The 12,717-nt window shown below is 38.4% G+C and overlaps 1 protein-coding gene and 1 pseudogene across 4 annotated transcripts in view; both read left to right on the top strand.

The window, feature by feature from the left end:
• The window catches only part of ANGPT1 (angiopoietin 1), a 289,496-nt gene that overhangs the window by 267,063 nt on the left and 9,716 nt on the right, over positions 1 to 12,717 (top strand). For all 4 annotated transcript variants that reach the window (XM_066265817.1, XM_066265818.1, XM_066265819.1 and 1 more), the window contains one exon: positions 8,505 to 8,635. In XM_066265817.1, the coding sequence (XP_066121914.1) occupies positions 8,505 to 8,635 (131 nt within the window). The remainder of the gene's footprint in view (positions 1 to 8,504; positions 8,636 to 12,717) is intronic.
• On the top strand, positions 3,409 to 4,588 carry LOC136328555 (THUMP domain-containing protein 1 pseudogene; annotated as a pseudogene).

Consider the following 12,717-nt stretch of genomic DNA (forward strand, 5'->3'; position numbering starts at 1 on the left):
ATTTTCATCAGGGATGACTAGAGATTCATGACGAATTTTAATGCATATTTACCTATTTTATTTCCCCTTAATATGATCGAATGGTACTCAATTTTTTTCCCTTAATTAGGAAAAAATGGGTTTAAAAAAAAACCCATGATTTTTACTTTGTGGCTACCTTTTTGATCAAATCTAATCATATTCTTTGGAGTTTTGTTGTTGTTTGTTGTTATTTTTGTTGTTGTTATTCTTTGGAGTTTTGTTATTCTTTGGAGTTTGTTTTTATTTTTTGGCATCTTCCATATTTCTGTCCCTAAATCAAGTACTTTATCCTGGAATGACTTTTGGTTTTTATCTTTTACCATATATCAGCATTCGTGGAAGCCAAGTCTACACTGGCTAAAGACAAGAAATAAGTGTCCAGGATTCTCCTGGTGTTAATTTGGGGGAAGTATTCTCTGTAATGACTCACACTACAAGTACTCTTTCATTATAGTCATATGCAAAGCCAACTTTGACTCTTCTGTATATATACTTTTCTTTTGTAACGTGAAGGTCCATTTGGAAAACCTATTAGCAAAATAGAGAAAGCTATGGATAGTTGAATGTATATAAGGACTTTAGAAATAAGCCAGACCCACCATTAAAAAGAACCACCTAAATATTCTGTTTGAGCCACAATTTAAATGTTTCTTATGTAATTAAAAAACAACAACTTGGCATTAATGAAAAGCTGACCCCTAGTTTGTTTGTATCAAATAACCAGGTGTAGTTTTTAGCTTTGAGGTCAATAATTGCTATTCTATGCTAACTAAATAGCTGCGCAGGAAAAGCAGAGCCCCTTAAATATGCAGAGGACAGCTCCTTGACTGCACAGATGCTCCCAGAATTCTTATAGGATTCCACAGAAGCATAGTTGTCCTCATTTGCACACTTCTTAAAATAATGTCGAGAAAACTATTTTTATGATACACATCTCTATTTCCCAGTGCCAGAGAATAACTGTAGTGAGAGGTGCCTGTTCCTTAGAAGAGCATAAGCAGCTACTTTGTGACATGCTAAGGCTGTAGACATTGGGAGGATGAATACTATTACACATGAATTACAAGTTCTCAGTCTTGTGCAGTGAAAATTCATTATTCTTATTCTTCAATTTATTGGACTCTTCTACTTTTAAAGTATAGCAACCAAAACATAAACCAATGTTTACACTGTACTATCATAGGACTCTTCTCATTAATTTCTAATAATTTTTTCAAAATATTTATCATCACCATGTTTTTACTTTGAATTTGTTGATATCAGTTGGGTATGCACACAGCACAAATAAATCATTCAATAAAACAAAAACTAATAGGAATTAAGATAGAGCCTTTCTTATTTTATTTTATTACTATAATACATCAGACATTTTTCATATTCTGGGGTCTCCAAGAAAATGAGAACAAAAACAAGAACCAGAAAGAAGATCAAGAAAGATGTGGAGGCCCTGGCCAATTGGCTCAGTGGTAGAGTATTGGTCTGGTGTGTGGAAATCCTGAGTTCGATTTCTGGCCAGGGCACACAAGAGAAGCACCCATCTGCTTCTCCACCCTTCCCCCTGTCCTTTATCTCTCTCTTCCCCTCCTACAGCCAAGGCTCCATTGGAGCAAAATTAGCCTGGGTGCTGGGGATGGCTCCAAGGCCTCCGCCTCAGGAGCTAGAATGGCTCCAGTTGCAATGGAGCAATGCCCTAGATAGGCAGAGCATCGCCCCCTGGATTTTGATCAGAGCCAGCCCAGATCCTAGTAGTGTCTCACTCAAACAGAGATATTGATATATTGATTACTCATTAGCTATACTAGAGGGTAGCTAGGATTCATATGACTCTGGCACAGAGGTGGTCACATACATTGATTTGTAAAGAATATTGCTCGATGATTTTGATCAAGTAAGAGAAGCAGGTGGTAGGTAGAGTCAGGTAGAGGGATAAAATCTCAATCAGAAAAGACCTTAGGTATCACACTGACACTGCTAGCAACACGAGCTGAGCCCTGAGCAGCCACTGGAGGACCTAAGCAAGTCGCCTTTGTCACCATACCCAGCTGGATAAGAGAACAACATGTAGTGATGTAGTGTCAATGAGAAATGAGAAGCTATCCCAGGGAACCACATTAGTCAACTTTGTAATTTAGTTTTTTAAAATTCTAGACCAATAGTCTTCAAAATATTCTTCTTGAACAGTCTGCAAAGTGTAACCTGAGATGCTGGTTGGAAACAAATGTCTCTAGCCCTAGGGAAAAGGCCTTTTTCAGAAATGGTTTATTATATGTCCAAATGTTGGAGAGCTCCTGATCTAGGTTAATGTATATGTTATATACAAAATAGAGAGTAAGGTTAGGTTCTTTGAAGAATGCCATATTTGAGGTTAAACAATTTGGATTTTTTTAGAAGTTAAATTTAATGGGATGACATTGATCAGTAAGATTGCATCGGTTTCAGGTAAGCATTTCTATAGCATATGAACTGTTGATTACACTGTGTGCCCATCACCCAAAGTCAAATCACTTTTTGTCACCATATGTATTTTTTGAACTTAATTTTAGGAATACCACAAGAAGATAAGCCCCTCAGGTTATGCGGGGGGAAGTTGCTTTGTTTTGCTTGTGATTTTTTTTTTGTGTATGTGTATTTTATTTTCTGCTATGTCTGAAGTGCTTAGAACAATTTCTGGAATATAATATGTGTTCCACAAACATTTGTCCAGGGAATGCATGATGAATAAAAGTTTGTATTTTAAAGACACAGCTAAAATCTAGCTTAATTAGCATCTCTAAGCCTTGCTATGCAAAATGGGAATACTGATGCCTTTTTCACAGATTTGATGTAAAAATTAAATTTAATTACAGCTGCAAAACATTTAGCAGGGTGCTTGAACCCAGAGCAAGCTCTTAATCAATGAGAAGTATTATTCCTATTGCTGAGAATAACGCTTAACACATCACCAGTATTTAAATTAACCCAGTGAGTGACATGCTATAGTGATATTCTAAGAGGCATTTTTTGTTTAGAGAGTCATACTATAACAATAAAGTAAACCTATTTTCCTGTTCTCAATTCTGCATTATTGGAGAACTGTATGAGTTTGAAAAATAGTGAAATAAACAGCAAGCCCACAAGCTGTAGAGTCTTGGTGTACTTTTGGAGCCCTTCCTCCCTCTCTCCCTCCCTCCTTTCTTTCCTCCTTCTCTTTCTACCTTTCTTTTGGTTTCAGAGAGCTTGGGTCCTGTAGAAGTGTTTTGGAAGGGCTGAGCTCAGAGAAAGGAGAAAAGGGTAACCAGCCCCTGCCAGCAGGATGGGGACTCAGAGCCACGACTTGGTGCTGCAGTAGCCGTGACCCCAGCAGCTGGACTCGGCTGCAGAGCAGTCTCCTCACCTGCAGCACGAAGGATGAGCAAGTGCCTGACGGAAACCTACAGGCTGGTCAGCGAATACAGCGACAACTTGTATGGGCTGGACAAGTTCTCAGACAGAGGGCAGCAGCCCTCTGGACGTGAAGGAGAAGACGATGATGGTGTGGCTGCCTTGAGGAAAGAAGCTCGTTACACTAAGGCATCCAACAAGGCAAAGCTAAGACGATTCCAGTCATTGGAGAGTGGTGCGAATAATGGAGGTCACTTGGGATAGAACCTGAGCAATTGATGCATCATATTCTCCGGCTTATGAACAGAAGGAAGAGGACTCGGGTTATTCTTCGAATGTTACCCATCTCAAGCACATGCAGAGGCGGATTTAACGGCGGGCACACCGAGCATGCGCACCATAGACTCCGACTGCTGAAGGGCCCTGCGAGACCCCAAGTTTACCCTTTCTTCTAATGACACCAAGTTTGGTTTTATATGTGCAATTTTAATATTAGTACTACATACTATTTTTTATTTATTTAAAAATATGGTGAACATGTATTTTTATTTTCCTTGTCTCTCTCTTTTTATTTTAAGGGGCCCAATATTTTCTTCTGCACCCGGGGCCTGAACCAACCTTAATCTGCCTCTCGGCACATGCAAGGTTTCTTAGAAGATATAAAAAATATTTTTTTTGGAATCCTGGTTTAAAGCTCCAAATAAAGGGAGTTGCACAAAGTATACAAATATCAAAATTACAGTCACATGAATAGAGAAGAATTTATCAAAGAATTGACAGGAATCACAGGAATCCTACATTCGGAAAACAAAGTGTAGTTTACTAATCCACAGTACACAGGGGTAGTAAAAATCATTAAAGCTGTCTGTTGCCCCAGTGTTGGAAAGATTACACGTTGTTCAGATAGCAGTATCTCCAGGAGGTGGTGAAGAGCGCTAAGGACCTGCCACAGCTTAACCGAAGCCGACGATGCAGCAGGAAATGGGAAAGAGGCTAAATTGGAATCTGGTGACAGATCAAATCAAAATGACCCAGCAGAAGGAAAACAAATGACCAGCAGGTGTTACCAGAGAATAGTGAGAAGACAGGGACAGACAAAACCAGTATGTGAGCCACAGGTGGTGAATGAGGGAGGAGCTACACCTAAACTTGCCAATCAAGTCACAAAGGACCCAAGTCAAATGAAAATGACCTCTCATTGGGTTAAAAAAAATCATTTGTGTTGGAGGTCTGTTTCTCACCTGGGATTCTGTGAGACGTTGCTGGGATTCCATACAAAACTGTGACTGAAAGGACTGTTTTTGAACTTGTCTGTGTAGCTATACTCACCATAAGGAACAGTGACTGAGCCGCCGTGTGGGAGGTCGTTTGTTAGAGACCCTTTCGTGCCTGTAGGGCGTGTGCAGCAGGCCCAGACATCCGGCTGAGCTAGGAGAAGCTGTGGGTGCTGGGACTGCACGCAGGGGAATGCGGTAGGAGCATGATGTTGGCCAGGCCCTGACGACTACCTTCCCCGACCTCTCCTCCTGCACTGCCAACGACCCATGGGAGCGAAGACAGGGTGGGTGACCAAAGCAGGTTTACAGTTAAGAGTACACGAAACATGGAGTTTATTCCTGTATTCTTATTTATTATTTTATGATTCTTCATGCAAGCAAATGGAAGCCTCCTTTGCCCTACCCTGTATAAACTTAGCAGGAAATTTTCATTCTAAGGAAGGAATTTTTATGTGTTATAATTCAGTTATCACCTGTGCCTTGTTGCAAACACAGCAAAAACACGGGTCATATAGTTTAGAAGTGAATTGTTTTGTGAAGGTCATGTTCTTTTTGTGAGATCGTATTTAGGTTTTATGCCCGTTTTTATATTTTACTAGCATTTGTTTGTTACAAACAAATCCGACGGCCTGCTGCTGCAGTTTTTGAAGACCAGGTAGGAGACCGAAGAGGACCATGCTAGGCGTAGAACTGCAGACGTTGCTGACACAGTTAGGGATGAAGAATTACAGCCTTCTAAGCTATTCAGCATACTACCGCAACTAGGGACAGAAAGAAATCCTTTCTTTACAATGAAAGCTACTTTTTAATGGTTTTATATGGAGTTATAATCCAAGCTGTCCTATTCCACTGTTTATTGTTTATGAAATACAACTGACCTAGCATTTGGTCTAGTAGTTTTAACTGTAAATCATAGTCATTTCATAAGTAAAGATGTTGACTATTTTAAATGGCTCTTAGAATATCAAAACAATAAAGATTTTGTTTTTAAAAAAATCACATTTACTTAAAAGGCTTAGGAAGCAAATTATCTAGTAGCAAAACTTATTTCAGAAAGAAAAGGTCATATATTTGGTAAGATTCTATTAATACCAACAGTAAAATTCTAGTGCATGAAATACAAGAAATTGAAAAAAGACTCCAATTTAATCAATTAATTTATGTCATATGATGCTAAAGAAGTTTTAAGTGATTAACTGAAACACAGTAGCTTCTCTGTCTGGCTTGACAAGTCAACATATTTTTACCAATATTTGACATTCCACTGCACTTGCAAGATTTGTAAATGATGATGAAATTCAAGAAAATGTTCCTGCTGCTAGGAGCCTCCCAGAACAAAAGCCAATATAAATTTAACAGGTCTTCATATCTGAAAACCAAAGGTCTGTCATCTATACTCCTGGTGCCCACCAGTGATTGGGTTCGTGACAAGTCTTGCCTCATTAAAAAAAACAAACAACACCTGATGTTGATGTTATGGCATACTGCTTTCTACACAGAGAGGGGCTGATATAAACAACTTGTGATGAAATGAAGAAAGTTCTGGATAATGCTACAAAAATGCTTCATTTTATTCAAAACCCATTTATGCAAAAATTAAAAACAAAACAAAAAAACTAAAACCTGAACAATGAGCACATAACTCTTCTAATACAGAAACCCGAGTGGCTTATCAGAGGAAGCGTTCTCAGCAGGATCCTGAGCTAAATGGGAATTTCCAAAGTACTTAGCGGAAACTCCTCGCGGTTCTCTGACTGCTGGGAAGATGAAGGGTGGCTACAGGCCTACTTGGCAGACACGTTTCATTGTGTGAATGAATGAACACATTTCTGCAAGGTCCCGGGGAAAATGTTCTTTCTTACAAGTGACAAGATTCTTAGATTAGAAAGAGATGGAGTCTGGAAGAATCACGTTGCCAAAGGAACTTTTGAAAGTTTTCTGCAGCCACTTGGACTTGAGAATGAAGCCGGATAGTAACAACTCTCATGCCTAAAATAAAACTCTCCTTGAAGAACTCAAAAATCAAATTAAATAGCATCTCCCCTCCGTGTGTATGATGGAGAGAAAAACCTCTTCTCTAAATCCTCAGCCTGAAGTTCTGTCTCAGAGAAGAGACAGAACTCTGTGAGGCCCAGTCAGCCAGTGCTGCATTTCTGTGAAGTACTAGTATCCTTCAGCTTAGTGATCGCAATTCACATACCATGAGGGGTCCCTTGCTTTGAAGCTTTTTCTTTTTCTTTTTTTTTTTTTTTTTTTTTTTTTGTATTTTTCTGAAGCTAGAAACCGGGAGAGATAGTCAGACAGACTCCCGCATGTGCCCAACCGGGATCCACCCGGCATGCCCATCAGGGGGTGACGCTCTGCCCACCAGGGGGCGATGCTCTGCCCCTCTGGGGCGTCGCTCTGCCATGACCGGAGCCACTCTAGTGCCTGGGGCAGAGGCCAAGGAGCCATCCCCAGCGCCTGGGCCATCTTTGCTCCAATGGAGCCTCGGCTGCGGGAGGGGAAGAGAGAGACAGAGAGGAAGGAGAGGGGGAGGGGTGGAGAAGCAAATGGGCGCTTCTCCTGTGTGCCCTGGCCAGGAATCAAACCCGGGACTTCTACACGCCAGGCCGACGCTCTACCACTGAGCCAACTGGCCACGGCCAAAAGCTTTTTCAAGGGTTCCTCCAGGACGAAACTACTGAAAAAGAGCTGGAACAGACAGACACCAAAGAGGGATGCAATATAAAATGTCCAGACTGGTAATAATATTAAGGGGCTATGAAATTAACTTTTAGAGGTGGGTTTATTCTTAAATTATAAAAAGTTTAGAAGTATTATAATGTTGTCTTCCCGTACCAATAGTTATGTTTACTTAATGGACAGTGGATATGGGAATCTATTTTTATCCTCCCAGCTAGGGGCCCTGCCAACAAAACTGACTAGAATGATTTGTGAGGGACAAAGAGAACAGAGAGGGCCTTGCTAAGGCAGATGAGCTGGAACTTCCTTATGTGTCTTCAAGTATTTAGAAAGTTAACTCTTATTAGGTTGAGGTCGTCTTGAAAGGATGACGAGAGCGGCAGAAGTATCATTGGAACACAGAGGACAGGATTTTGGTGTCTTCATTAGACTTGCTTCAAGACAAAAATTACTTTTATTTCAATAGTGCAAGACTGAGGTTCTGAGAATAAAATTGGCCATATGCTACAGAATATCCCACTCTGTGGAACTGGGTTCCTCTTTGTGAAGGAAGGTTGCTACTCTGCAGGAAGACGTTGACTTCCTAGTTTGCTTTCATCTCCTTTTGCATTTATTTGTGCTCAGTGAGGCCTGAGTGTGACAGCAACTGCTCTTCCCAGCTCGAAAGCAGCGTATTCTGTTGGAATCTGAATTCATTCATTGAAAGATTTGTTTTCAGGTTTACCAACTGTTTCTTTTCACTAACATTTGAGCATATTATTTTATTAATAATGAGATTCCAGAGTTAGAATTGAGTGCGTTTTTTTTTTTCTTTTAATTTTTATTTTAAAAAGCTCTGTCAGTTTTGAAAAGTCTACCTCAGAGTTGTGGTTTAATAAACTTGTTTTGCTTTATGGCGGAAAGTGTGTTAAACTTGGTATTTTAAGACATGTTTCTCTAAGGTTAGACATGATGTCTAAATGTTATTTTTACTAGTATTTTGCTTTCAGTATGGCCAAATATTGAGCTTGGTTTTTATATTTCCTGATACTTTTCTGAAAAATCAAAATAAATTTGAAAAATGGTGGAAAAGGCAAACATTCAACAAACCGGTCCTCTGGGCTCTCTTATTCTATTGAACGGCTTATCTTTCTTTTTCTTTCTTTTTTTTTTTAACTTCAGGTTATATTTAAAGGGTCACACCGGGACAGCAGGACAGCAGAGCAGCCTGGTCATCCATGGTGCTGATTTCAGCACTAAAGATGCTGATAATGACAACTGTCTGTGTAAATGCGCCCTCATGCTAACAGGAGGTAAGTCATGTGGGGCATTCCCTAAGTTCTGTTTCATTGGTTTGAGCCTTGAGATTTCTTATCTAGGAGAAAGAACTCTGATCTTCTGGTCAGGAAACCTAAGAGCAAGTCCCTAGGGATCATTTTGTTCTGCCCACTAATTTACCATGCGTTCTTCTTCAAGACATTGCTAACACACCCAGACATTTGCCTCCCCCCCTCAACATCTATGAGAGGGCATGCTAAGCTTGGTTCTGAATAGGTTTTTTAGCCTCTTCAAGTTTCACGTACTCTACCTCCCAAATAATCATTGCGATACTCATAGTGTAATTAACAAGAATTTGATAATTCAGCATTCTGGGGGGAAAAAATCTTACAAAATATTTTGCAACTCTGTAGCAAGAGTTCATTGACAATCCTATTGAAATGGAGTGAGAAGAATAATGAGTGTCTAGTTAGATCAAAAAGTCCTACAATTCAGACCAGCTATCACAGGGTTTTGTCTTGTATGCTGTTGACCTCTGCAAGACATTTGAGCTGGTATAAGAGATACCATGGACTAACAGTGTAGCTCTGAGTAAGAAAGTTAGGCCTGTTTGTACTTTTTCAGTATTTTTCCAGCATTCTGATTGTGTGAAAGGGGCATTCTCCATCTGATGCCAGCATGTCTGGAGCACTCCTTCAGCACTTTCTCAATAACTACCCTTGTTAGCAAAAAAAAGAAAAAAGAGCAAAACTGTCTGCAGGCTCCAGGCCTTGAATCGGCAATGGGACATCCCTAGAATTAAATAAAGTGATTTTGTTTTTATTATATTGAGCTTTATAACTACCTTGGATTATATAGCAAGTGGTGCTGATCTTCTATTTAAAGGAACGATATAAACTTTACATTTTTAGTTTTACTCACAGTATTTGATAAATCATTGATTGAAAAAATATATCTTTAGTAGTTAAGTATTAATAAAAGTTCTACACAGCTATGACAAAACCTGCAAAGTTGATAGATGACCAAAGTTTGAGAAGCACTAAGCAAAGCCCCAGTGGTGAACGATGTGGCTCAAGAGTGTTGTAAGTTCCGGTAAAGTAGGAAATGGCACCAAACAGAACTGAGCAGGGAGCTTTTTCCCTCGTGTTTTTCCTCACAGTTTTAGTGTTGTTTTTCTCTATTAATGGAACAGCTGTCACTCCTGCTTTCAACTGTTATGAATCTTTCTCTTTGTTATTCTACAACAGAATAGCATTTAAATCTAATATTTGTCTTTTCAAATTATGATACTGCTACCATTATTATTACATATTATTATATTTGCTGTACTGTCGTACTTGAACTCCAAACCAACTATGTGAGATAAGTAGGGAAACTCTAATCTCTACTTTGTATGTAAGGAAGACAAAAGTAAATTAACGTTCATTCTTATATCCCTAACATCTAGTGGAGCAGACTGTTGCACACAGGAACTCAATAAAAAAATATGGCACATGAATGAGCATCCTGTGACCTTTGAAATCATTTCGAGTTTTGAAGCCAATGAAATGAATCATTCGGTTGACATTTTTCTTGTCAAAAACAAAGCATAGAAACGTTTGGAGGATGGCTTTGGAGATGTCTTTCTACATTCATCCTGACCCCCAAACTCTCAATTAATACCACCCCACCCACTCCTTTTATATTAACATCTTTCATTGTGAGACTAGCCCTAGAATTGTCAATGCCAACCTGTTATGATTCTGCCTCGATCATATCCTTCTTCTTAAGTTTGAAACATACCATTTGACATCACATTCAACCTCATTAAATAGTTAAAAGTCCTCTGTATGTAATTTTATGACCCCCATCCAAAGCAGTTGTTAGATAGTTAGAATTTTTTTAAAAATTGTACCCACAGGTTAGATTTTAAACTTTTTTTTTCTAGAGAGAAAAAAATGTCTTTTAATTATCTTCCTGATCTAGAATTGTCAGAAACTTTATGCAAAGAAAAAAGACTTGATTGTTCATTTTCTTGCCCATTTTAATACTGAAATACATTTTCATTTTCTGCACGTCTATTGTTACAGATAATTTTTCCTACCAAATAAGTAAAACACATGAAATAGCAACAGTAAAATCTTTCAAATGTTTTCTTAGAAGAGTATCCTGTGTGTTCATATTCTGTCATAATAATGAAAATGTAGACCAAAGAGGACAATGTACCCCTTTGTTGTCAATGTGAAAACTTCATTGCTCAGATTTATGATTTTATTTCTGCTCCAAATGATGGCACTTTGTCATGTTCTTATTATCCCTAATCATTTTTTGGACCTGCTTCTCACTCACCAATAAGCACATATGTTGGGGAGAGAAAATTTCCATTTATTGCTTGGGCTAGAATAGTCTAAGAAAATGTGTTTTTGTAATAAACGCCATTACCCTATCAAATATCCTTTGAAAGAATCCAGGTCTTGCAGAGCTATTCACTCTACAAAGCTAACATGTGGAATTTAGATAGCTAAGAGCTGGAGAGCACAAGGATGAAGGTCAGTGACAGTCCAGGTTACTTGAGTATTGTCTGAAACTAAGGGCTGCAGAGCCACTCCTAACACTATTTTATTCTGTCATGTTTTCCCTTACAACCACTTTCTTCATCTAATATTTCCTTTATTCTTAATTTGCATTTGAACTTGTTGCCTATTTAAAATAGTCTCTTTTGCACGGTGAGATTCTATACTCTTTGAAACAACTGATTTATAATTCTCTGTCATCATCAATTAAAGCTTTTTTTAATCTTGTTTATGTTTTTGCTTTGCTTCTTCTAAAAGGAATTAAGAGTAAAGTAAGATTTATTGCCTGCTCACTGTCCTCAATAGTTGTCTTCAAGTACATGGAAGGATTTTAGTTGGAGAATGCAGTATCATTGTTTACCTTTTCTGTCAAAGACTGAACAACAAGAAGTGAGCTTAATTGAATGCAGAAGGTATTTCAGCTAGACATATGGTAGAACATTTTGATCTTTCTTGTTTCCTAACATTCTAACTTCTTAATCTTTCTTCTATCAGTTTAATATGTTTTAATGAGTATTAAGGATCAAGTACTATTAGAGAAATGAGCAAGATAGACTAGAGCTCACCTCTAGTGAGGGAGACCATCCACAAAAATAAATAAATAAGATATAACATAATTTAAAACCATACAAGTTCTAGGGACACAGTATAACATGTGACACAGTTATGGGAGGAATGAAGAAGTGACTTTAGGTGGAGCATCCAGGGATCAAAGTTTGGAAGGAGTTGCCTGGGAGGATTGAGCATTTCTAGTTATGGACACCTTCACAAAGAGAATATTAAGCTATTCATATGACAGAGTTATGCATGTTCCTCTACTCCAGGAATGAGAAGAGTATCTTACAGTTTCTTCTAGTTCTGTTCTTCATTCTATCATTTCATGTACTCTTTGTGGCAGCAGTAATGTTAATTTCAATGCATGAGTTGTAATTCACAGTGCACAGTGGAGTGGAAAGGGGGTGTCGTCAGCTGAGAAAGCACATTTGCCTCAATAGAAGCATAGCACAGTGTTTTACCCCTCCTCTCACAAAAGCATGGGCATTATTCCTGCCTTCCCAGAACGCTTAGCGAGTCTTCCATCCGATTTAAATTTTGAATAATTGTTTTGTTTCCTACACGTTTCTTTTGGAATCAAACTGTATATACTTCAAGGTCAAAATTACCACACATGTTTTCTATGGAAATGACCCCTCTGTTAAATCATTAAATAGAGATGATTTGTCGGCATAGATTTGGAAGCCAGAAATAATCTGTACTCAGTGATTCCATTGACCTTAGGAATATTTGTAAGTTTTTTTTCTTAGCTTTCTTCCTTTATATAGCATATTATGAAAAATATGTATATTTAAGTACCATAGCAGGAGGGATACATTTAAGAGATGACTATAGGAAATATTATTTTTAGTCCCACAGGAGAGTTCCTATTGTACCCTCCTGAGCCCAAAGAAGGAATCCATTTTATTATAAATTTAATGTTTTATCTACTACTTAACATGAACACCCTGAAAATATAATCTCATCTAACAGGTGCTCTTTTAATGTGAATTTAATGTATATAAAATAAA

Source organism: Saccopteryx bilineata, chromosome 3 (genome assembly GCF_036850765.1).
Source record: "Saccopteryx bilineata isolate mSacBil1 chromosome 3, mSacBil1_pri_phased_curated, whole genome shotgun sequence".
NCBI lineage: Eukaryota > Metazoa > Chordata > Mammalia > Chiroptera > Emballonuridae > Saccopteryx > Saccopteryx bilineata.